The following is a 24903-nucleotide window of genomic DNA, read 5'->3' on the forward strand; positions in this document are numbered from 1 at the left end:
GCTCGAAAAATCGTCTGAGTAAATAGGGGAACATATTTTGCGAAGAGGTATAGTGTAGCAATATGTGTCTTCAGGTCCGAAAAATCATCTGAGTTAATAGGAATACATATTATGCAAAGAGGTAGATCGAAGTAACGTCGATAATAAAAGTTGCTAATTTATCGATAATAACATCGATAATTTACCAACCGTCATTACCGACGTTACTTCGAACAACCTCTTTGCATAACATGTATTCCTATTAACTCAGACGATTTTTCGGACATATTAAAAGACATTTATTGCCGCACTATCGACACTACCTCTTTGCAAATTATATTCTCCTATTAACGCGGATGATTTTTCGAATATATTTATTGCTGCACTATCGACACTACCTCTTTGCAAATTATATTCCCCTATTAACTCAGACCATTTTTCGGACATAAATGACACATATTACTGCAGAGATAGTGCAGTCTGTTCTATAGTTATACATATATATATTTTTTTTTTACATTATTACTTTATATTATTTGTTATATATTTTTACATTATTATTATTTTATATATTTTATGCATTATTTAAACAGATAAAAATAAGAATAATAATTAAAATAATTAAAAAATAATGTAAAGAATAATTATATAATTTTTTTTCGAAAAAGTAAAAGTTTGCGCAATTAAGTTATAGAACATTCTATATATAATTATAAAGTTTTTAACAAGATGATCTTGGAAATAATATGATTGATATGCTTAAAATAATCTAAATACAAATGCAATAAAAATATAAATGTGTACATAAATGTATATATATATAAATCCGTACATAAATGTATATATATATAAATCCGTACATAAATGTATATATATATATAAATGTGTACATAAATGAATGTATATATATATATATATATATATATATATATATATATATATAAATGTGTACACAAATGTATATATATATATATAAATGTGTACATAAATTAAAAAGTTAAATGTAAAACGGTGACATAAAATAATGTAGTAAATGTAAGTAGTATAGGTCAATAAAAGTAGTATAAATCAATAAAATATTAACAGTTAATATTTATAATAATAAATAATAAGCAAAATTAATTAATTTGAAACATTATAATTAAGGGATTAAATGCAAAACAGTGATATAAAATAATGTAATCAATATAAGTGGTATAGGTCAATGAAAGTAGTGTAGATCAATGAAAGTAACATAAGTTAATAAAAACACTATCAATCAATACATATAACAATAAATAATAAGCAATATTAATTAATTTTGACATCATAAATTAAAAAGTTAAATGCAATATTAAATAAAAAATAATTTCCATATATCGTTCGCGATCTTTAATAGAAAATAGAGATCTACTTTATTCTCGCATCACGATTAAATTATAAATAAAATATATATGCAATATTTTATTAATTATATATTAATTATAAGATTAAAATATTAATTTAATTTTAATATATGGATATACGAATCATACGCATGCGCGAAAACACCGGTCTGGCAATTTATCACGAGATGAATTTCCAGAATATCCCCTCCACAAGTTGTTCTTTGAATAGCGTGTATAACCTATGATTGTACAATTTTATACAACAAAGCTAATAAAATAATGAAAGAATAATTAAATAATAAAAATAATAAATAATTAAATAATAGACTTTTTAAATTAAAAGCATTCTTAAAAAAAAATTCAACACTTACAACTCACTTACATTTTACTTTTGTTTATATAACTGAAATGATTATTGCAATTAGAAGGCTTGAGATGAATAAATTTCCAACACACACAAAGAGAAATTATTAATCTTTAATATAATATACATTTTTATATCATTTATATTTATATAAAAAAATTGTACAATATTAAATTGCATCATGACATTTGTTGAATACATTCAAACTTTGTCCGATAATCCTTACTTTGGTGCTGGCTTTGGTCTTTTTGGACTTGGGGCTGGAGCTGCTTTATTGAGAAAGGGAGCCCAATTTGGAGCTGTATTATTCAAGTATTGTATTATATATATTATTCATTTTTTTGTAAATCATATTAATATTCTTCATTTATTTTAGGCGACATTATATGATCACTCTGGAAGTGCCATGCCGTGATAAGAGTTATCAGTGGGTTCTGCAATGGATCACGCATAAAGGTGCACGGAAGACACAACATCTCTCTGTAGAGACTAGCTTTGAACAGAAAGAAACTGGTCACGTGAAAATCAAATATGACTTTATTCCAAGTATAGGAACTCATTTCTTCAAGTAAGAGGATATTGCCAGATTTATCTTTGATACTTGTTTTTTTTGTGCTTGTTGCCAAAATATACTATAAAATATATAATCATGATTTTATTTTGCGTATTAAAATTTTTCTAATTATACTAATCATCTTTCCTATTTTTTGCAGATATAAGGGAAATTGGATAAAAGTTGAAAGAACGAGGGAGCAACAGACCTTAGACCTACACATGGGTGTGCCATGGGAAACTGTGCAGTTGACAGCATTCGGCAAAGACAGAAACATATACTTTAGTATTCTCGAAGAAGGTTGAGTTCTTGCAAAATATATTTACAGATACGTTATATAACAAATTGGGAAATCAGAGGCAATTCTTAATTCGTATAGCTAGACAGATGGCTTTGAAAGAGCACGAGGGAAAGACTATAATGTACATTGCCATGGGAAGCGAGTGGCGACAGTTTGGACACGCCAAGAAGAAGAGACCATTAGAATCTGTCGTTTTGGATACCGGCGTTTCCAAGAGAATAATAAACGATTGTCAGGAATTCATCAATAATCCGACATGGTACAGTGAAAGAGGTATTTAAACTTAACTCTTTATTTGATTATAAATGTCTGATGTGTCAGAGATTAAAAATTTGTGTGGTTTCTCCCAGCATTACTGCTTTCTGATGAGTCATAATCTTTCCAGGTATTCCGTATCGCCGAGGATATTTGTTACATGGACCTCCAGGATGCGGAAAGTCTTCATACATTACCGCGCTGGCCGGAGAATTGGAGCGCGGTATTTGCGTTTTAAATTTATCCGAGAGAGGTCTAACGGATGATAGATTGAATCACTTATTAGCAGTGGCTCCACAGCAAACTATTATCCTGCTGGAGGATATTGACGCTGCTTTTAGCAGTAGAGAAGAATCTAAGGAAGGTATATATAGTGATTCTGAAAACATGAGAAATCATAACACAAAGAAATCACGTTACTTTCATATATATATATTTTTTTTCAATTTGTATTTTAGTTAAAGCAGCATATGATGGTCTCAATAGAGTGACATTTAGCGGTTTATTGAACTGCTTGGATGGTGTAGCCTCCACGGAAGCTAGGATATTATTTATGACAACCAATTATTTGGACAGATTAGATCCTGCGCTTGTTAGGCCAGGCAGAGTCGATGTCAAAGAATACATTGGTATGTATGTATAGAAAAATCAAAGATTAAAAATGTTAAAAATTGAGAAACTCATATAATAATCTCAATATATTATTATATTCTTTCAGGTTGGTGTAGCACAAGTCAAGTCGAACAAATGTTTCTGCGATTCTATAAGGAACCGGGTAAGGATCCTGGTGTACTTGCAAAGAAATTTGCAGAGAACGTAACGTGCTTTAAAAGAAACGTTAGTCCGGCGCAAATTCAGGGCTACTTTATGTTCCATAAAAATAATCCCGAGGCGGTCATAAATAACGTCACGCAAATTTGGGAACTTACATGATAAAAGATGAAACTGTAGCCATAATTTAAAGTAAAGGTACATGTTGGTGATTATGGAATTGATTTAATATCCCTCTTCTGTACAAAGATATTTTATTCTTAAAGAAGCCAACATACACACACAGTATGTGGAGAGTGAGTAGTAATCATTTTTATTTTTTCTTATAAAACAAATATAAAACGAATAAAGATCTCAATAAGAACGTCATTGAAAATATTTCTATTAACTTTGTAATACATTGTTAATGTATGTTACGTGTTATGAAAATACATTCACTTATAAAGATGTGAGTGTACATAATATTCTTTTCAAATAGTATTGCAAATGAAAATAAACATTTGAAATATTTTTACAATATCTCCTACTTTTCGTGTAACTTTCTCTCTCTAATGCACTACTTTGCATTTGTACCACCAGTAATTGTATATGGACGAATTATATGAATACTGCTTTGTATTAAAAAAAAAATTTCTTTTAATTAAATTAAAACCTAAGTATATCGTAACAGAACTTTTTTGCGATACAAATACTGATTTTAGTCAGATGCTACTTGTCAGAATGTGATGTGATGTATAGAAAACAGTAACAGTCTTATAATAGTATATATACATGCATATATGTATATAACGGCAACGTTATATATCTCTATGTTTGTCATTAAAAAAAAATGATACGTGTATGTAAATATGAGTATGATAGAAAAGGCAGTTTATATGTTAAATGTAAGTATTTTGGCAGCCTGTGTTTAAAGTTGATTTGCTACACATTTTTCTGACTGAAATATGCCAATTTGTACTATAATTTCAAAGCAGATTCATATATATAATAATTAAAAATATATATCATAGAATATACACATTTTATCTGAAATCATCTATAAAAATTCTCACAAAAAAAAGATAGCACATTATATCGAAAATAGATGATCTATTGCTGAGAATTTATTAAAAAGTTTCTTGGACTTTATATTCTCTATGCAGTTATTAATAAGTAGTTTACCTGTTAAATCTACATTTTTTACTTAAGTTGTGTTTGATATTCAGATTTTTGTTTTTATTCTCTCTCTCTTTCTCTCAATCATTAAAAATAACATCATTAAAAGTAACATTATTAAAAAAACAAAATGCTCTTGATTTAAAATTTAAAGTGATAAAGTATTAAATCTAATCGTATAAATATTGATTTTTACTATATATATGACTCCATATTATTTAAAGAGATGATATATCATAGCAAAATAAATGTGATGTGTATGTTTTCGCTACTCTACAGGATTCTATATGTATTCTATATGTACAAATTATTATCTTTATGCTGATTTACTTAAATTGGTCTAAATGCGCTGCATGTTACCATAAACATTTTTAAGTTAATATAACTTTTTCCTCACAGATATATAACAATAAACTCACCAAACTTTCTTCTTACACATGATTATATTTTCTAATATTGCAATTTATGCACAAGTCAAATCGCGCAAAAAAATTTTCCTAGTGTAAAATTGACATAATCTCTATACTGATTTTCAAATGTTTTCCGAGTTTCTTTTCATAAAAACAAAATGTAAAATTAGATCGATAAAATTTCCCTCAAATGCACGCTGCCTTTTCATTCAATATTCTGTCGCGATTTTAGATTGTCATTACTTGATATTTAAAAACTCCAAATGTAGGGTTCGTAATTCAAAGGATCCGTTTGCTCCATGTGACCCGCGTGTCCGCTACCTCCTACCATGCACGATGGATAGGCGACGCCGGAATTGACCGACACGGGCGGAACTATGGTCGGTGCTAGCCTGCAATCCGGCCTCTGCGGCATTATCGGACCCATCGGCTGTTGTTGCATCGGTTGCGGCGCCGGTGGTGGAGGCGGGAGTGGTTGTGGCAGTGCGGGAGGCACCGATGCGCCAATATTATGCATCGGTTGCATTATGTTAGGACCCGAAGCGTAATTCGCCACTGAAGAAGAGTGATTTTATAAAGTTAATTAGTACCCTTTCGAATAAATAATATGTGTATGTATTGTAAGATATCGTTGATATTCTTCGACGATGCTTACTGTTTCCAGGATTGTGGAACGGCAACGCGGTCTGCTCTGGTATCATGTTCGTTGGAGGCGGAGTCGTTCTCAACGGTTCGTCGTTCTTCTTTTTCCGCGCGACGCGTTTTTGATTATTTCTTGTTGTCTGATCGCGTCTTTTATTACTACCAGCACCTTTCTTTTTCTTTTCTCCGGGCATTTTCAGTTTGTTAGGGCGATTCCCACTCGGTTGCCACAAGTGAACAGTGTGGACCGCATTCCCTTCTCTGGAGAAAAAAATATATCACATTTAATTATACATTTTACTTCTTGTGTTAGAGAAGATAGTCAAGAATTATGAAAGGATTTTAATTTCAATGATAAATTACCTGATTAAAAAAAAAAAAAATTAGTGTATCTTTTTTTAGACAAAAATTTCCGGAGATTATCTTTGCGTTTTTGAGGAAAAAAAATGTAAGAATATTATAATTCACACTCTAACCCTTGCTTTTTGCCTAATTTCCAGCTGTGTATCCCAGCTTTATGAAGCCTCTCTCTAATTGTATCCACGCTGCATTTTAGACCTAGCGCAGGCGCTACGTATTTAGCAGCGGTAAGAGGATGCTGAGTCGCCATCGCGACGATAGCATCGTCTTGTTCCTTGGTAGTGATCCGACGTCGGCCCTTTCGTTCCTTCGTTTGCACATTGCCTTCTTTATGCCAACGTTCTAACCATCTTTTAACAGTACGTTCCTGATTAATTCAAAACCACGTCCATGTAAATCTCTCTGTATTAATTTTTCTCGAGTTCGTAATACAACTTTCATATCTATTCGCATGATATACGATAGAAATGGCAGAGATTCTACGAGATATAATTTAATAGATAGAATCAACACAAAGAGTAAACTTTACATACCGATCTATCGATTGCCAGAGCGATGGACAGAGTCGATAATCCGGCTTCGGACATTCCAATCATGCGATTCCTGATCTCCACGCTCGTCTCCAATGTTCCTTTCGCTTTGCCGCCCTTCTTCTTCTTCTTCTTCTTTTGCCGTTCCGATTTCCCATCACTTTTCTTCGACGATTCCTTATTCTGCTGGGGCTCGCAAGACGATTGACTATTCTCGTTGGAACTACAAGAACTGTCCGATCCTATGTTCACGATCGTCTGTTCCGGGCTAGGTATGGTAGAGTGCAAGCGTTGTTGTTGAATCTGATGCTCCACCGGCAGTTGCTGCTGATCGAGATTATGATGATGAGTATTCTGAATATTCTGCTGATGTGACTGATCCTGCAATCGCGATTGCTCTTGCACAAGCTGCTGGGTCTGTCGCGCATGATGCTGTTGTTCCTGCTGCGTATGCAGCTCTTGCAGTTGCTGCTGTTGCGGCAGAGAGTGCTCGTGAGATATCGGTTGTTCCTATAAGCAATGCAAATGAGTAATTTTTGATACAATTTATTTCACTATGTAATGTATCACGTTTATATTATAAATAAGCGCTAAGAGACAAACCTGTGGATAATGATGACTGCCTTGTACTAAATCCAGCGGCCAATTTTGTCCCATGTTCAATCCCGGATGTTGATAGATGGACTGCGATTGTTGCGTCAGACTCAACGTGTTACCAAATTCCGTTTGGCTCGTTGATAGAGGTTGCACAGAAGGTTGCATTTCAGTGGCTTGAGTTGCGGAAGGCGGTGGAGGAAGATTTTGCTGAGGAAAAACGAATTCCTGCTGCTGTTGCTGCTGCTCGGTATTTTGGTTTTGTTTCAGAGAATCGCTAGCGCCGTCGACGTACACCTCTAGGAATTTGGGGATTTTCGATTTCGATGGATTCTTCTTCTTAGTGGTACCCTTCGTGGTGCCCTTCTTCACGGACTTGTTCGAGCCCTTGGAAGTTTTCTTCTTGCCCAATTGGGTGCCGGTCGGTCGCCATACCGCCTGCTGAATTGCTGCACCGTCCGTCTCACTATTGATAAAGATAAAGAGATGCGTAATTAAATGAGAAAAAAGAGAAAATTATATTTTTACACAAGATTCGTCTTTTTAATTTTGGATATATTCTGAGATTTTATTTATTTAGTTTATAATAGATAAATTTATTATACATATACTTATGACTGTTATATACTATAAATGTTAATCTGTACAACACATAACAATCAAAATCGAAAAATAGAACAAAATTTCTGTCTCAATTCTGTCTGTTCAAACTCAGTCTGTCTCTAATGTATATTTCTGCATCTTATATTATTCTATATTCTTTGGTCGCAAAATAATATGTAAGAATCGTACAAGACACTTAAGATCTTCTACTTAAAAATACAAACCCCAATGGAATCTTTTGCATATATTTGCGCGAAGGGCTCCAATTATGAATTCCAGCTCTATGCAGCCTTTCTCTCACAGTATCCACGGAACAGGAGAGACCTAACGCAGGAAGCACAGCTTTTGCCGCTGTTATGGGTGTTTGAGTAGCTAGACGAACAATTGCTTCATCCTGCTCCGAGGTAGTGGCTCTTTTACGACCGCAACGTTCTCGTGTCTCTACTGTGCCTTCCTTGTCAAATCTATTCAACCATCTCTTCACCGTACGTTGCTGCAATACAATCATGACACAATAAGGTGAGAGCACTATCTTCCTGAACTGCGTAACATAAAGTACGCAAGCTAAAATATTCTTATAATTGAAATTTTAAAAGGCAAAGTCTATTCAATATACGCAGAGCAATTACTCCACAATTATTAATAAGAATCATTATCAAACTAGACATTGCTTGAACAAAGCTTTACGTACCGAACAATTGATCGCGGCGGCGATCTCTCTCAGGCCCAGACCGGCCTCGTACATTCCCACCATCCGATTCCTCAATTCGGGGGTCGTCTCGTGCACGCCTCTAGTCTTACCCATCTTATTTAAGTTGATCTTAGGTAGCTCGGAGATTTAAATCTCACGCGACGCGTGAGACGTACGCAAAGTATAATCACGTGACGACGAAGGGGAAGCGACCAAACGAATTTCCCTTCAAGACTCGAGGAGTCCGACCTCGCGGTCACTCGCTAGCATCCTGGACCCTAGCTCGGATCCAGCCAGGATCAATTCAACGACGCCGTTTCCTAAGCACAGACATTGTATCGTCGTTTGATTCTCGCGAATCACGAATTCTCGCGGAGGCTTCACCGCATCGCCGGTGGACTCTCTCGTCCTCTTCGTCCTCGCTTCTCGTCCTGTGCGACGAGACAGGGAACACTCGGCGCGGTCAATAAAACTGCCACCGCCGTCCGTGCTGCATACGAGTGTGTACAGTCAGTCGAGAATCTTTTGTCCCCGCGCGACAACCGGGACCCGGGACGCCGATGACGTCGCGACGACGCGACGTCCGCGAGGAAAGCGATCGAGATGTATCGATCAATTGAATCGCGCCAACTTCGATCCTCACCCTTCGATTATCTCGCTCGCTTCTGCAAGGGACAAGGAAACTATCAGCCCCAGCTGAGTCGCCGGTCAAAACTTGATCCGACGACGAGATATAATAGTCAATATTTATTCCGCGGACTATACCAAGAGCGGGAAAAGTACAGTCAGTGAAAGGGTTATGTCGCGAGAGTTTCTCTCGTCGAAATAGCGTTATAATTAGTGTTAATTTTGACAGCTCGCGACTCAAGTTTGACGTGAGTACGACATATCTATACGGCGTAATGTTTCCCTAAATAATTTTAATTATTTTTAATTATACTGGTCGAAGGCGATTGATCATGGAGCGCATTTATATAATTGCAGGGTCGCGTTCGATGGTCAATAATTTCGCGGGCGACTGTACCAGAGAAGTGAGGTTATTCGGGGTCCGCGCTCGGGCGCGCTCGCCCACCTTCGCCGGAATTGTATTGACCCACAAAATGCGTTCCTCGTTCCTCGCACGACCCACGTGTCAGCTGCGTTTTTTTACCAGACTTGCATCAGCGATGAATCTGTGTGAAAACATGAAAAACATTGTATATCTGTCGATTCTCGGCTCTTTCAGGTATTTTTATGCTCTCTTTTTGTATTTAAAATTTTTAAAAATGAACGTTTTATATAAAAGAGAGATATTCTATAACAAAAGATATATATATATAATACTTAAAACACTGCATTGATATATAATTTATAAATTTATAAAGACTGCATGAATATATAATTTATTATTAATATATATGAATATGTTTATATATTATATACATATACAATATAGTATATGCATTTATATATATATATATATACATTATTTGTATGTATATATACATATATGTATATATATTATATATATATATATATATACATTTATATTTATTTTCATTTTAAAAGGGGTGTACGGGTGGTCTGGGACACCCTGTATATGAATATGTATGTTACATTTATGATTATGGTATATATATGAATATGCAATGTATGTACATTTATGTTTATGTATATATATGAATATGTATGTACATTTATGAATATGTACATATATGAATATGCACTGGCGGATCCAGTGATATTAATGTATTATAATTTACTATATAAAAATACTATATAAAAGTAATTTTATATATAATGTTATTATGTTATTTTTACATATAAATGCATTATTACATCGTGCTATATATGTTATAAATATTATATACGAATAATTGAGACGAAGAAGAGTATTTGTTAGAATATCTCTTTTGTAGAATATGTATTTTTTTAAGAAGTAATATGCAGATATGCAACATGCGCTACTCTTGAAAAGGTATATATATATGTATGAAAATTAATTTTTTATTATATATATAGATATAGAATAAATACTATATTTTCCCACAGTTCTATCCTCGATTGTTTTAATAATAAATCTGCAGTTTAATTAGATTTTCATTAATCGTTAACTGCACATCTTTAATTAAGTAATCGTTTAATAACGTGAAATGATACGGAGCAAGTAGTTGAAGGTATAATTAATCGTACAAAGCGTTGATTAGATAGAATTGTTTGTTTGTACTGATTGTTCAGTTTATACATTCGGGGGATTTCCTTTCTCTTTCTTATTCCGAAACTTATTAAATACTTATTTTATTTTAATTATAGAATAATATGAAAGAAACAAATATGCAAATAATGGAAATGGCTGTGATAAGTTCTCAATGCGACAGTAGAAACAGATTATTTTGGTCGGACGATATTCACTAAAATAAATGTAAAATTATATATATAACTTCCTTTTTAACATTAAAAAGTAATTGTCATAAATGCTAATAATGTTATATAAATTAAAAATCAAAATTTTTAATCTCTATCTTCTCAATTTTTTATTCATCGAAAATTTTACTTACTTTTTACTATAAACAATCTTTTATGTTTAGGTACATATGTTCGTAAATTGGAGGTAAGATTCTCTTAAATCTTACCTTTACGAATGAAAAGGATTTTTCGAGACGATTCGATATACATAAAACTGCGTACACGGAAATGAAGACTGAAGGAGCAGGGAGAGAGATGAGAAGAGTCATATTTGTGTCGACATCGTATAGAAGAGAGATTATGTAGGGTCGGATCGCAAACTGGTAACATCCGCCAATTAAATCTGTCTCTATCTACGTGTGTGACCTGGCCTAGAATCGAAAGCTTCTATGCTGAGGAGACAGTAATTTATCTTTGCGCGATGAAAAGGGAGCATGCTATATCGCGTATTCAGTATATTCATGCCACACGTACAGGACGTTTCGGACACGTCGTATTGTTGCTTCAATTAAATTAATTAAATTAAAATTAAATTGAAAAATTTAATTCAATGAAACTAGCTGTGTCTAATCTATAACGATCAATCAATCCCTCCCAATTGTTCAATCGCGATGAAATTCATGTTTGCTATTTCCCACCTCTCATGCAAAATATACGTAGAGCGTCGTATAAAATTCTAATGACATTTAATTAAATTTTTCCATCGAAATATATAATATCGATCTGTAATTGTGCGAGGGCAGCGGACTATGAGAATCAGAGAGAAGGAGATGAGTAGCTCGCGACCTGCTCTCGAATCACAGCAGCTCTTCCAGAGGGGCGCGCAGCTTCCATCTCTGTCTCTCCCCTGGCCTCTGGGATCCCGTACTTCATCCCGATCCCCCGACCGACCATCTACGTCTCTCTGTCTCTCTCTTTCTCTCTCGTCTCCGATGTTCAGTCGCACCCTCGCCTCGCGCAAGGCGCGCACTTCGCACGCTCGTCAGTCGACACGCGCCGGAAACGTCGGCGGCAAAGGGAGCACGCACCATCAGCACCATCAGCAGCAGCAGCCGCCAGTAAGGAGTGAGATCCGTGAAGTGACATACAAGGACGAGAGATTCGTTCGGGATCATCAAGGATGAGGCTCCTCGCGCTCGCCCTGGGTTTTCTCCTCCAGGCTTGGATCGTCTTATGCGGGGTACGTATGCGAAATAGATGATCTCTGATTGAGACGTAGACGGATTTAGCGTGAATGAGGACTATGCTCCATCTAGAAAGGATCTAACAGAAGAAAAATAATTATATAAAGACAAAATTCGGTAAATTAATTGATCTGGAAAATTTATGATTTGTTTAGTTATTATAGAGTCCTCTGAAATCGAGAAGCTAGACCCAAATCTATATCTCTGACTCGATAGGGATGAAGGAAGATTTTGTTTTTCCTGATTTTCTCTCACAATCCTTATTTTTCATCTTGAAGTAATTTCGCTTTTCTCACGTTAAAGGCAAAGAAGATTCAAATTTTTCATCCAGCATGAAATGTTTTAAATTAAAAGGAGATAGAGCATTACTTTTTTTCTATTTTTTCTTTTGTGTGAAATCTTAGAAAATAATTCTAGTAAGACCGTATAAAAAACAATATTGAAATAATTATTAAAAATAATTAGATACTTAAGACAATAAAATTCAAGTGACATAAAAAAAGGATGTAATTACATTTACGAAATTTATTGTCAGCTTATATAGAGACAGGATAGCTTGCGCGATTAAAAGCGCTTATCGCGGCTGCAACTAATTAATCTTTAGCACTGATTTCGTCTATTTTACAGACGAGACCCAGCTTCGTTTCCGATCAGATGATCGCGACTGCAGCCAGTGTCGTAAATGCCTGCCAAACGCAAACGGGAGTTGCTACAGGTATTTTATTCAACGCGAGAGTTTGTTCACCTCCCAACTCGAAACTATCGATCGAATCTTTCATTTAATCACACATGCGGCGGCGCATACAATGTTAACACACACACACACACACATACGTCATTCTGTTGTCAAATTAAATAGAAAAATTAAAAAAAAAATTGACAGACACTCGAGTCAATTTTTATTTCACGTATCCACGATAGTCTTAAAGAATTTATGATAAAATGTGTATATACGAAATATGTAGATCAACAAGTGCATATTGAATCCTTCTTTCAGCCGACATAGAAGCGGTAAGAAACGATGAATGGCCGGAAACACGTCAATTGAAGGTGAGTTGAACGCATGAATTGCCAATTATTGTCAATTTGACTGCAAAGAAATCCCGGGAATTCTATCTATAGCCAATAAAGATATGTAAAAGTATATAAGACTTGTAAGACATCGAAGGAGAAGAGGATTAAATCCGGTCTTTTTTATTTATGCACGCAGTGCTACATGTATTGTCTCTGGGAGCAATTCGGTCTGGTCGACGACAAGAGAGAGCTAAGTCTGAACGGTATGCTGACGTTCTTCCAAAGAATACCAGCCTTCAGAACCGAGGTCGAGAAGGCGATTAGCGAGTGCAAGGGGATTGGTAACTATTTGGGTATCTACTATGTTTTCTTTTTCGTTTGTTTCTCCTCGATCGATTGCGTGTGCTCGAAACTTGCGGAACCGCGTTGAATCTCTTTTTTTTTATTAAAAAATAAATTTAATTAATTTTAATTTAATTTAATTTTATTTTAAAATCGAAAGCATTTTCAAAGCTAGCAAGAGCGAACTTGACAGCTCAAGAGAGAGAGAGAACAATGTTTTTAATAATCAGCTGATGTCAGCTCTTCAGTTTTGAAGACTTTCAATGTTCAATCGCAGTTCTTTTAAATTTGATTTTTTGTTTTAATATATTATAAAATTTTATTTCGATTACACACGATCCTTCGTATCGCGTCTCGTGACATCTAATTAATCGCCAATTATTTTTCTCCGTTCGCAGCAAAGGGTGATAATTGCGAGTTCGCATACACGTTCAACAAGTGTTACGCGGAAATGTCTCCGAGAGTAAGTGACTTTGAATCATCATGAAATTGGGCAAATTATATATTATATATATATATATACACTATCAATATTCATCATCTCACGCGCGATTTTCGTGTTTCAGACTTACTATCTATTTTAATCGTGGAAGGATCGAACGGCAAACAGGAAGACCAAAGACAAAATGCTCAAGATACAATTTCGCCGAATGTGTTGAGATGTTTTTACGTTTAAACCACTTTCCATGTAACTGCTGTAACGCGCCGTATTGCATGAACCGTACATGATGTGTCGATGAAATAAAGAATTCAACGATCTAATCGATGGATATCCTGGTATGTCCTACTTCTTACATCCTCTCGTCGCAAAAGCGCATGAATCGACTTTTCGAGAGAAGTAAAATTCAAATTTTTTACAAAAATTATGATATATAAAAAGATATTTTTTAAAAATGAGACTTACGATATATGTAATTTACATATAGTGTCCATTGGAATGTTTGGCAGATGTGAGTGATATAAATAAATTGATGGCGCTCTCGTTGATGGAATGGAGTTTGATATTGCGTTTGTAGAATGCTCCAATTGTCGGTTGAGGTCACACTTGATGATCGAATGCAATGAAAGGAGAGCTCTACAACTATAACACACTTGAAACATTCATTCGCAAACGAATCTCTTCTGACGATCGGTGTAGAAATAGCGACTTGTGCGCGTTCATAGCCAGTAGAAAAGCTCCGTCACTGAACGGGCGGGATCCTTCCGATGATACTAGCTGCACAAAGGAGAAAGAGGAATCGTTATTAAATTTTTTTTATAAGTCATTAATGGCCCTTGATTGGTCAATCGCGAAAATCTTGTGCGATATAAAATTTTGTAAGACCGAGATATTGCATACGATATCTCGCACAACGCGAAGTTACACAACATACAGGATTGCTCTCCTCTGTGACTGTAATTAAAAGGCAAACGTTTAATTTAATGCGATATTATAGTATATCCTGATCTGGACGTCAGGACGCAGTAATTTTGAGAAACACTGAAATTACTGACTCCATAAACAAGAGAGATTATTGTTAATTATTTAAGAAGCGTTGGGGACTTTGTTGGATAAGTTACAATTATACGTATGTTTACCGTCACGCATCTCGCTTGTGGCTAGCATTATACAAAGTATAATCGCACAATTCTTCCTGGTATTTTAAATTATCTCAAGCTTCTTCCTCTTTTAAAATTTCGACTTTCAAATTTTTTCAAAAAATTTCAAAGAATCTATCAAGAATACTAATTATTTTATGTAGAGCTCCTAATTCTCTGTAAAAGAATGGAAAAAAAAGAATTTTAAGAATTTATTTGCATGTTTGAAATATTTTTTCTCAGAGAAGACAAATTTCAATTAATTAAATGCAAATAAAATTTTATTGTTTATAAAATTGATTCCCTCCGAATGTATCCGATGCTTAGTTAATTTCTTTGTTATTCGCGCAATTGGCCGATTGTAGTTGATTTTTAGGGAGGTATATTTTTGCCAGGCAATTATTATCTCCCCTCCTAGTGCCAAGTGGATTTCGTATAAATTCTCGATGATCCTGCATAGCTGCGCACTTAGTAATTTTAGACGAGTGAGAGAACATTTTTGGCCAAATACGAATCAATCGCGTGTGCGTGAAGTATAAAAAAATAAATAAATAAATAAAATGGCAAAAGAAAATTTAATACTTATCTGTGCCTCTCTAATTGTCACACAACTCGTCGTGGTTCATGCCAATGACGATGTGAGTGAATGTCTTCCTCAATGACAAATTTGAGTTTTAAACTTGTGAGAGATCTTCAAGTCGATCGCTAAAAATAATAAAAATTAATAAATTTTAAAAAATTAATTAAATTAAAAAATTTATAAAAATAAATAATATTTTTATAGAACATAGATTGGACTACGGTTCACGAAGAGTTGAGAAAATTGGCTGGAGGTCTGCGAAAGAAGTGCACCAGTGAAACTGGCGCGACGGAAGGTGAATTCTGAAAATATATTTAATTAACAAATAATCTTACTCAGTATTCGTTGATAAGAGAAATAATAATTTAACAGTTGTCAAGAAAATGATTTGTTTTTCATCTCTTCTTCTTATATCTAATTTATTATTTTATATACCTAATTTACATTAGATCACCTGATAATAATCTAATATTAATAATTTTAATTGTTTTTAAATCGCAGAAATGCTAGAAGGTGCAGAGTTAGGTAACTTTCTATCAGACGATAAGACTTTGGCATGTTACATGAAGTGCGTCATGGAAAAAGGGGGAGTGGTAAAACAAATTTCTTACAAAGCATAAACATAATAATACAGATTGAATGATAGAAACTTTGCTTTTTTACGTTTTAGATGAAGAAGGATGGCAAGATCAATTTTAAGCTCTTGAACAAAATGATGCCGGCTGCATACAGGCACATTGCACAAGAAATGATCGACCAATGTCGCGATATAAGCAAGTATCATTATTTATCGAGACAAAAACGTTCATATTAATGTGATACAAACCACAAAAAAAAAATTATATATATATAAATTATTTATTTAGATCATTATTATTTAATGCAGTTATATATATATATATATATATATATATATATATATATATATATAATTTGTGCAAACCACAAAAAATATATATACATATATATAAAACTGCATTAAATAAAAATGATTTAAATAATAATGCAGCTTCATCATTTGAGTGATTAAAATTAATGTCTTACATGATCGTTGTGATTTTTAGCTGGTGACGACAAGTGTAACATAGCTCTCAACTTCAACAAATGCATGTATAACGCGAATCCTGTGGTACGTAAAAAAATGCAAGATGAATATATTATATAGTTGCATGTATAAAATGTTAAATATGTGGTATACAATAATTTTTACTATTGCTATATCTCACTGCACTTCTTTTCAGGCGTACTTTGTCATCTAAATATTGCTAAATGTAAATAGGAGTAAGAGAACCCAGAGTATATTATCCGTAAGTTTAACAAAATAAAGTACTGAAAAATCTATTCCTCTATTCCTCGTTCTTACATTAATTTGTAAGATAAAGTAAAATGCTTGCTTAAAAAAGAGTAAGAATCGAATAAAAATTATTCGTTCCATTTAAGTAAGAATTAAAGTAGGAACGTTTAATAACAATTTCATAGATATTGTACAATAGCAATCTTTGTATATACATATATTTATATAACACTTAACGATGCTAACAATTTTTACGTATCTCTGACGATGTGATTATTTTCGTGAGTAATGCTTGCATTTTAATGTCAGTGTTTACATTAAAATATTACTGTTTATCTTTGATCATATAACATCGCCTGTCTACGTATATAAATACTAGTAGTTTTAAATATATCAAGTATCGAAATAATCTTTTTTCCCATAATGCGCACACACACACACAATCGTCATGACAAATATTGACAAGTGACAAACAAACTTCTGATAGTTAGAATAGGTGTATGAAACATGAATGAGATGAAGGATCTTCATCTTTGATATTTCCTTTTTTTGAGATCATAAAAAAATGACTCAATATGCGAAAGATTGAGCTGATGACGAAGCCAACGCGACTTATGTCTTTCGCGGCTTCGCCTTCCTCTTGTTAATGTTCATTATTTGTTCGACTATGATATCGTCCGCTCTGGGATCGATGGGAATAGCCTGAACGGGTGTTCTGGAACTCGGCACAGGCTTGGAACGTCTCTCTAGCAGCGCGTTCAACCAAGTCCACAGTTTTTCACGATTAACAAACGCCAATCCAACTAGCATAATGAACGGCAGTGCAACCACCGACGTCTGACTCATCTCGCTTTGATCGACCTTCCGCTCCGCGTTGAACGTCAGCTTGACGTACTTGAACGACGAGTTCGCTTCAAAGTAGACCGGAATGGTTCGATACTTGTGCACGGCTTGCGATAGCGAGGATTCCAGTTGCACGAAGTATTTTCTGCCATCAGCTTGCAACGGCGGGAAGTGCACCAGGAAACCGGCGTTGTAATTATTGGTGTTCTTACCGGCGGATTGTTGCACGTCCAGTTTCGAGATGTGCACCGGCGAGTCCGGAGCGTCCTCTCGACACAACTTTACCTTAATCGTGCGATAGTGTTCCGACTGGGCGGACTTGACGTGGACCGAGACGTCCGTACGCGAGATCGGATGGAAAGCGATCAGTCGTAGGCCATGAATGTCTTCCTCAATCGGCTGCACCAGCTGAGAAGTGGGACTCGTGCGCTGTATATGCGCGTTACTTTCTACGTTCAACTTCAAACGGAAGGCGTAGGTGCACTGGAAATACATAGATTATTACGTAAATAAATTATTATACAATGTTCATCAAATAATTTAAGACATCCATTAGATAAATGTAAATAAATGAATTAGTCACCGTGGGTTGGAGACCGCGGATTCTAAAGTTGCCGCTCTCCTCGGTCGTAGCCTCCTCTTGGAGATTGGAACAGTTTCCTTGACCCTGAACCTCGACTAACAGACCGACTTCCGGCTCCCCATTCAAGGATGTTACGGAACCATAAGCGCTATACGCGACTCGATTACCGAAAAGATTGACTTTAACGGTTGCTCCCTCCACGACGTTGATCATCTTCGATGGCGGATCGAAGCGATATTCCTTCATCATAGGTCGAAGATAGTACTCGCCCGGAGATAGCGAATTAAATATGAACTTTCCATCCTCGCCGGTTATACTGTTCTTGCGATAACTTTGACCGCCAGACAAAGAAAGGAGCACACCCTATATAAGTGTGATATAAGTATGATGTTAGTTGTATTTTTTTCTATTTTCTATTTTTATTTGGATAGTTTTCGAAAATACCTGCAACGAAGAGCTGTCAGCATGATCAGAAACTTGCACGATAATCTCAGCCAATTTGTGCGCTAAAAACACTCCCTTAGCATCAGGTCCAGTGATCACAAAACCTTCTTTTTCAGCTGTGACACTAATATTAGGCATTTATTATATATAATTTATTGATGATAATAATAGAAAAATAAAATTACTCTCTTGATATATACCTATATTCGATTTTTCCATCCAAAGGACCAATGCTGTAAGTACCATCCTTCTGTGTAACTAATGTGTGAATCGGAGACTCCTTATCTTTTCCAAATATTTGAATTGTTACACCTTCCAATGGTGGAGATGTTTTTCCGACTATAATCTGAATATTTTAATATTTCATATATATAGTTATTTATTATTATATATATATATATATATATATATATATAATTATTTTCTTTTACCTTTCCTAGATCACCGACAAAACTTGCAATGTCATTATGACAATCATCCACGCCAAAGACTTTTAAGGACGGTGGATTAAATAACAAAATGTCAGATAGTGGAGTGATAGTGTACGTGTTATCCGTTTTCGCCTTAAACTCAAATTCGTATTTGTATACGTTGTCTTTTTTTATTGGCTTCAGTGGACCGATCCTATCCAAAAATGAATTAATGTAATAAAGATATAAAGTATAATTAAGTAGAAAAAGATATCTGAAGACGATTTATCGAAATAAATGCCGGGCTACTTACGTGATGCTGTCGCTTGTGTCTTCAATTTTTACTTTGAGATTATTTTGCGCGCTCGTGCATATAATATTGCCTCTGTGAGTATGTTCAGCGGAATTCAATAAAATCGGAGAGGGATTGCTCGTGTCCCAAATGTAGGAAGACTGCTTGTACACATGGCAACCTTTTGGGACGAAAGTGTACGCACCAGATTTAGGCACACAATGCCTCGTACTGCCTTTGCTCAAGGGTAAAGTGATCAGTTTCGTGTTATTTGGTTCGGAATATTCCACGGCGGTGTCGTGAGAAGATATGAAAGTGATGGAGAAGCCGGTTTGCTTGAACGGCGGCACTTCCGCCCGTTCCGACGTTATCGAGATCCTGTAACTGGGACTTTCCCAGCAAAACACGTCGTTGTCGATCAAAATTTCGTAGTGGCCGGGTAACACGTCCGTAAACTGATATTGACCATCTGCATATTGGAAAACGACTTTACAAGCAAGAAGGTAGCATCATATCGAAATAAAAAGATGTTACTGCAATAACAAATACGATATTAATTACTTGAAACCACAAGCTATTGCTAAGCTTAATTGTTAAACTTATTGCAAAACAAATTCGATTTATAAAATCGAACAGGTTATTACTTTACAAAAAACCATATTTGTTATTGCAGCTCCAATTATATTATACTGTTGAAAAAAATTCTCTGCTAATTAGAGAAGATTTTCGGTTTACCTTTAGCTTGCACCGTCTTTATCGTAACTCCATCTAGTATTTTTAATGTGACGGAAGCTTGACTGCAATCTGTCCGTGGCAAACAATTTACCGTCCCCGTTAACGTGGCCTTTAATTGCAAAAAATTGACATGAGTAATTGGTTGAGATGTCACATCAATCGTTTGTTGCAGTGGATAGAATCTGAGAAAAGATAATGAAACTTTTTTTTATTTATATTATATTATATATATTATACTATATTATTATTATTATATCATTTATATTATATATAATTCATTTTATAAACACATTTGTTATATCCTAATTTATTTTTACTCACTGCAAGCCCTTAGTCTTCTCTTCCGTGCTCACAATTACGCTCAGCTGATATTTATCCGGTGCAAGATACACAGAATACTCTCCCGTTTTCTCGTCGGTGTTGAGCTCTTTGTAGAACGTAGCTGCGGTATTCTGAACGGACAGTTTGCGAAAGTGCAAAGTCCCCTTCGCAGAAAGAGTTACTTTTCCGGAAACTTTGTACGCCGAGGGTACCAGCACCGGAAGTTCGGGCGAGGTCGGCGAGATTTTAACCGTCTTCTCGCTAAACTGTACATTTGCTGGAATAAATAATTTGTCGATATAATTTCAACGAGTCATTTAGCTTTAAAAAATATCGGCAAGAAAAAATGTCACGTACCAGACTCCGCTCTGAGCGTATACTGGCCAGCTTTCATATTATCCAATACATATTTTCCATTTTTATCCGTTACTGCGATCTCTTTTTGCGACAAGAATATCTTCGCTCCGGACAGAGGATCGCCATTTGTGGAGCTACGAACCAGGCCGCCGACCGTGAAGCCGGTTACCTTAAAATCTTGGGCGAGGATCATGCTGTTGTGACCAACTTTGAAAGACAATTCCGGCGGCTGAACGTCGAATTTCGTTTGGGCGCCGGCGTAGTGCGGTACAAGCTTATAATCGCCAGGTGACAAACTGGGAAATATAAATCTACCACTATTGTCCGAAGTCACGTGACAAAGGAACTTCTCGGATTCGACATCTCGAGCTATCGGGGTAGTCTCACACTTCTCCGCGACACCGTTCTATGGGAAAAGGGGAAAAAGATAATCATTCATATAATTCTTATCGATGAAACACATCTTAGGATTTAAATTTGAAAATATATAAACTGCTAAATAATTCTGATAAAGAAAATAAGACAAATCTTACGCCAGAAAGGATGAAGGATACACCAGCCACTGGATCATTTTCACTGCTGACTTTGCCACTGACGTCGTATCCAGATATCACCAGGCTACCATCCGCGAGTTCTGTGTTTCCCTCTTGTACAATCACTTCAACTTTACTCTTCTTTATTATCCAGCTGATAAAAATAATCAATATTCTTAGTTTCGGTATTCTTTGACTTGGAATAAATTTATCATGCGTAGCATTATACACTTACGTGGGATGAGATGCAACGAGTATGTACTTTCCAGGTTGAATGGGAGTAAAGTAAAATATGCCACCTTCCACTGTTACTGTTGATCTAATAGGAACATGTTTATCGCTGCCTTCGTATAAGGAGATGGTAACATCCTTAGGACCAGAGTCAGTACCTAAACTAATTACCTAAAATGTATAAAACAATTCATATTAATCAAATTACTTTTTCATATTTAATTTTTGATAGATTAAGTTATTATCAAATATAGAAATCAAATAAGAATTCTTCTTAAATTATTTATCAAAAGATTAACATAATATGTTTGGTTTTTCAGATATATTCTCTCTTCTCATATTAATGACAAAATTATGATAAAAGTATTAAAGTAGTTACTTACACGTCCTGTAATACCAAATCCTTTAAATGTAAAGTTAATATCTTTCCCTTGACTGCAGTCATCTGTAACACCGTCTACATTCAACGTCACTTCCGTAGGCTCAAAACTCCAGCCTCTAGGAGGATCTACCTAATGAATTAAGATAGACAATTTTTTAAAAATCTCTTTTATAGTATTCTATAAATTCTGGATAATATTAATCAATTTTTAAGATAACAATATTGTATTCTTCCACAATATTACAATCCGTCTCTCTTATGTTCAGGGCAAAAGAAATTTTTAATATTATAATTGTATATAATTGTATTGAGTCAAATTTACACTATAGTTATACTACAACAATTATTCTCCTTCTCTTTAATAAATAATAAATTGTTATAGTATATACAATATTAATATATTTATAATATATAGTATATATTTTAGTATAATATTATTGTATATATTATATTATAATGTATTGTATATATATAATTATATGTGTTAATTAATATAATATACTATATAATGTATAATTATAATTCAGTATATAAGTATCGAATGGAAAATGTTTAATCAATGATGTTGTGCAACAGATGATGGTGCATCTTTTCAACTTACCTTCAAGGTGTATTCACCCTTATCGTACAGGGGTAGAAAGTAATAACCGGTATTAGGAGCGCACTCGGTCTGATCCTTCAGACTGCCAGTCTTCGTGTACCTGACGAATTTATCTCATAAATCTCATCATCCAACCGGTCGTATCAGGATAACCTCTAACAAGAAGCAAAAAGTGAATACTCACAATCTCACGTGCACCTTCGTGAAGTCGATGTCTGCGTGACTCTTCAGAAAACCGCCGCATCCTAGAATATCCTGGGCGACAGATAACGTCGCCGAAGAAGCGAGGAGGAGGAAAATAAAATTTCGACAATTCGAAATCATGCCGATCAGCTGCTGCATCTGCTTACGAGGTCAAAGGACAGACATCGAAGACTCCATCTGTCATCAAGACCTCTCACCTGTCTTCGTCCGCGGTTATGACGAAGTGATCTCTGTAATTTAATTTAAGTGATTCGAGTCAAAAACCACCTGATAATATAATAATAATAATGTAATAATGCCTCTGTAATTAACCAACGAACACGCGATATCAGCTAGGTTACAACGCGCAGGTGTAATTTTTCCAGAACAGGAACAGCTGACTTTTTTAAGGTGCTCTTTTACAGATGCTCGATTCGTCTTATCGAGTTAGATGAAATTATTGTAGATCTGTTTATCTGTAAATATTTAAATATCTCGTTCGATACTTGAAATGTATCTTGTAACAGATAATTCACAGTTTCAGAGATTGAAGACTGAAACTCTTGGGAAAACCTATCCTCCTGGAATAAGTCTCTTTGTTTACACTTTACTCTTGATAATCATATAATCCTCGAAACACACAACTTGATTTATAATCGTGCCAATGATATCTACAAGCAATATGACGTTTCATAGGAACTGATATTTCAATTTAACCAAAAATCTTTAGATCTGTAAGTAAAAAAAAAAAATTCTGAGCTGTGAAAAAACATATTTGGTTCTACAATAATTAATTGATTGGTATAATATTTATTTACGATTTCAGAGAGTAGACCTTCTACAGTCATAATGGTGAAAATAGCACTACAGATTACGTGTAGACTGGACAACATCGAGGAGCTGAGGCCATCCGGGTATGAATTCAGATGGTGCCTGAAGTTCACTTGCTGCAACTGCGGAGAGACATCGGACAAGTGGAACTACGTCTCCTTGGACGACCCAGTACGCTCGGCAGTCCGTGGCAGCAGTGTCAATCACTTTGTGAGCAAATGCAAGCTCTGCTCGCGAGAGAACTCCATGACGATACTAGAAGACTCCATAGGGTCTTTCACCGAGAACGATCAGGGACAGTTTAAGATGATTGTCATATTCGACTGCCGAGGAATAGAACCCACCGACTTCTCCGCGAGAGAGGGATGGGTGGCCAAGGCCACAGGAGGTAAGGAGTTTGACGAGATAGACCTGAGTGAAGGTGAATGGGAGGACTACTGCGACAAGATTATGCAACCTGTTGGAATATATGAGATCAAGCACAAGTTTGAGAGAATTAAATAGATACATAGGTTTCGAATATACAACAGATACGCATTTCAATTGCCTAAAAGAATTGCTTTCTCTTTACTCAATGAAATAAGGCGATAACTATTGGGTGTAAATATGTAAAAATACATATTAAAATTACGATTTTCACGCTTCTTTAGCATTTATTATGCATATATAATTAAAATTATATATAAATGTTGTATAATGTATAAAATATATTGATATAAAATTATAATCTCGTGAGATTTTAATTGAATTGTGTCAATCTTGGGCTATGTAGAGTCCATATTTGCAACTTCCATCAATAGGCCTCTTTGTGTGTATCTGCGCCTGTAATTAATAAATCAATGTCAGAAAAATAATTTAAATCGAACTCTATCAATCGTATAATAGATAATAATTTTGTTATACCAATTCTATAGAAAATTGTATCCTGTTCATGCTGCTGTACGTATGTGAATCTAAGCATATCACTAAGTGTGCACATTTATATGAAATAGACGCAAGTTAATTAACATGCATATATAAATAAGCATAGCTTGCAATATATATTGTAGGAATTACTGCTTTTTTTGAGTAGAATATGTAAAGTTCTTTTTATAACTTGAAATATTTTTTCTTTTTATATGCAGAAAATATGTACTGATACGTAA

The 24903-nt window shown here is 34.9% G+C and overlaps 7 protein-coding genes across 11 annotated transcripts in view; 4 read left to right on the top strand and 3 right to left on the bottom strand.

The window, feature by feature from the left end:
- The first annotated feature begins 1592 nt into the window (after positions 1-1592).
- On the top strand, positions 1593-3805 carry Bcs1 (mitochondrial chaperone BCS1). 2 transcript variants are annotated; one of them, XM_083042152.1, is made up of 7 exons: positions 1593-2022; positions 2087-2278; positions 2424-2563; positions 2643-2837; positions 2950-3183; positions 3278-3448; positions 3538-3805. In XM_083042152.1, exons 1-7 carry the CDS (start codon positions 1892-1894, stop codon positions 3750-3752), a joined length of 1278 nt encoding a protein of 425 aa, XP_082898278.1. In that variant the 5' UTR covers positions 1593-1891; the 3' UTR covers positions 3753-3805. The 2 variants fall into 2 exon arrangements, with proteins under 2 accessions (XP_082898278.1, XP_082898279.1); XM_083042153.1 differs by having other exon boundaries at positions 1892-2011.
- A 298-nt stretch (positions 3806-4103) lies between these two features.
- LOC145938476 (uncharacterized) lies at positions 4104-9097 on the bottom strand. The gene is made up of 7 exons (XM_083042150.1): positions 8576-9097; positions 8109-8377; positions 7291-7747; positions 6691-7197; positions 6274-6524; positions 5811-6058; positions 4104-5710 (listed from the first exon to the last, which is right to left on the bottom strand). Exons 1-7 carry the CDS (start codon positions 8687-8689, stop codon positions 5406-5408), a joined length of 2151 nt encoding a protein of 716 aa, XP_082898276.1. The 5' UTR covers positions 8690-9097; the 3' UTR covers positions 4104-5405.
- Positions 9098-12058: 2961 nt separating this feature from the next.
- On the top strand, positions 12059-14330 carry Obp10 (odorant binding protein 10). Of its 2 annotated transcripts, none has more exons than XM_083042158.1 (6): positions 12059-12200; positions 12832-12919; positions 13202-13254; positions 13415-13571; positions 13959-14023; positions 14127-14330. In XM_083042158.1, exons 1-6 carry the CDS (start codon positions 12141-12143, stop codon positions 14142-14144), a joined length of 441 nt encoding a protein of 146 aa, XP_082898284.1. In that variant the 5' UTR covers positions 12059-12140; the 3' UTR covers positions 14145-14330. The 2 variants fall into 2 exon arrangements, with proteins under 2 accessions (XP_082898284.1, XP_082898285.1); XM_083042159.1 differs by having other exon boundaries at positions 13415-13559.
- A 1217-nt stretch (positions 14331-15547) lies between these two features.
- Positions 15548-17059, top strand: Obp11 (odorant binding protein 11). The gene is made up of 6 exons (XM_083042157.1): positions 15548-15776; positions 15923-16013; positions 16220-16311; positions 16389-16491; positions 16783-16847; positions 16960-17059. The coding sequence occupies exons 1-6, from the start codon at positions 15699-15701 to the stop codon at positions 16975-16977; spliced, it is 447 nt and encodes a 148-aa protein (XP_082898283.1). The 5' UTR covers positions 15548-15698; the 3' UTR covers positions 16978-17059.
- Positions 17060-17158: 99 nt separating this feature from the next.
- Positions 17159-23086, bottom strand: LOC145938473 (BOS complex subunit NOMO3). Of its 2 annotated transcripts, none has more exons than XM_083042143.1 (14): positions 22929-23086; positions 22745-22844; positions 22145-22273; positions 21766-21932; positions 21531-21684; positions 20998-21403; positions 20641-20917; positions 20320-20501; positions 19606-20053; positions 19314-19506; positions 19083-19228; positions 18883-19006; positions 18439-18801; positions 17159-18338 (listed from the first exon to the last, which is right to left on the bottom strand). In XM_083042143.1, the coding sequence occupies exons 1-14, from the start codon at positions 23084-23086 to the stop codon at positions 17625-17627; spliced, it is 3561 nt and encodes a 1186-aa protein (XP_082898269.1). In that variant the 3' UTR covers positions 17159-17624. The 2 variants fall into 2 exon arrangements, with proteins under 2 accessions (XP_082898269.1, XP_082898267.1); XM_083042141.1 differs by having other exon boundaries at positions 19606-20071.
- Positions 23087-23197: 111 nt separating this feature from the next.
- Positions 23198-24479, top strand: LOC145938480 (CXXC motif containing zinc binding protein). 2 transcript variants are annotated; one of them, XM_083042155.1, is made up of 3 exons: positions 23198-23338; positions 23466-23661; positions 23754-24479. In XM_083042155.1, the coding sequence occupies exon 3, from the start codon at positions 23777-23779 to the stop codon at positions 24260-24262; it is 486 nt and encodes a 161-aa protein (XP_082898281.1). In that variant the 5' UTR covers positions 23198-23338; positions 23466-23661; positions 23754-23776; the 3' UTR covers positions 24263-24479. The 2 variants fall into 2 exon arrangements, with proteins under 2 accessions (XP_082898281.1, XP_082898282.1); XM_083042156.1 differs by lacking the exon at positions 23198-23338 and adding an exon at positions 23342-23405.
- Positions 24452-24903, bottom strand: part of LOC145938475 (uncharacterized) — a 92039-nt gene continuing 91587 nt past the window's right edge. Inside the window, exon 10 of the transcript XR_014425715.1 lies at positions 24452-24580. The gene's annotated coding sequence lies outside the window, so the exon portion shown is untranslated. The remainder of the gene's footprint in view (positions 24581-24903) is intronic.

Source organism: Prenolepis imparis, unplaced genomic scaffold (assembly GCF_030444845.1).
Source record: "Prenolepis imparis isolate NDT839.2.m4 unplaced genomic scaffold, iyPreImpa1.0 SCAF_7, whole genome shotgun sequence".
NCBI lineage: Eukaryota > Metazoa > Arthropoda > Insecta > Hymenoptera > Formicidae > Prenolepis > Prenolepis imparis.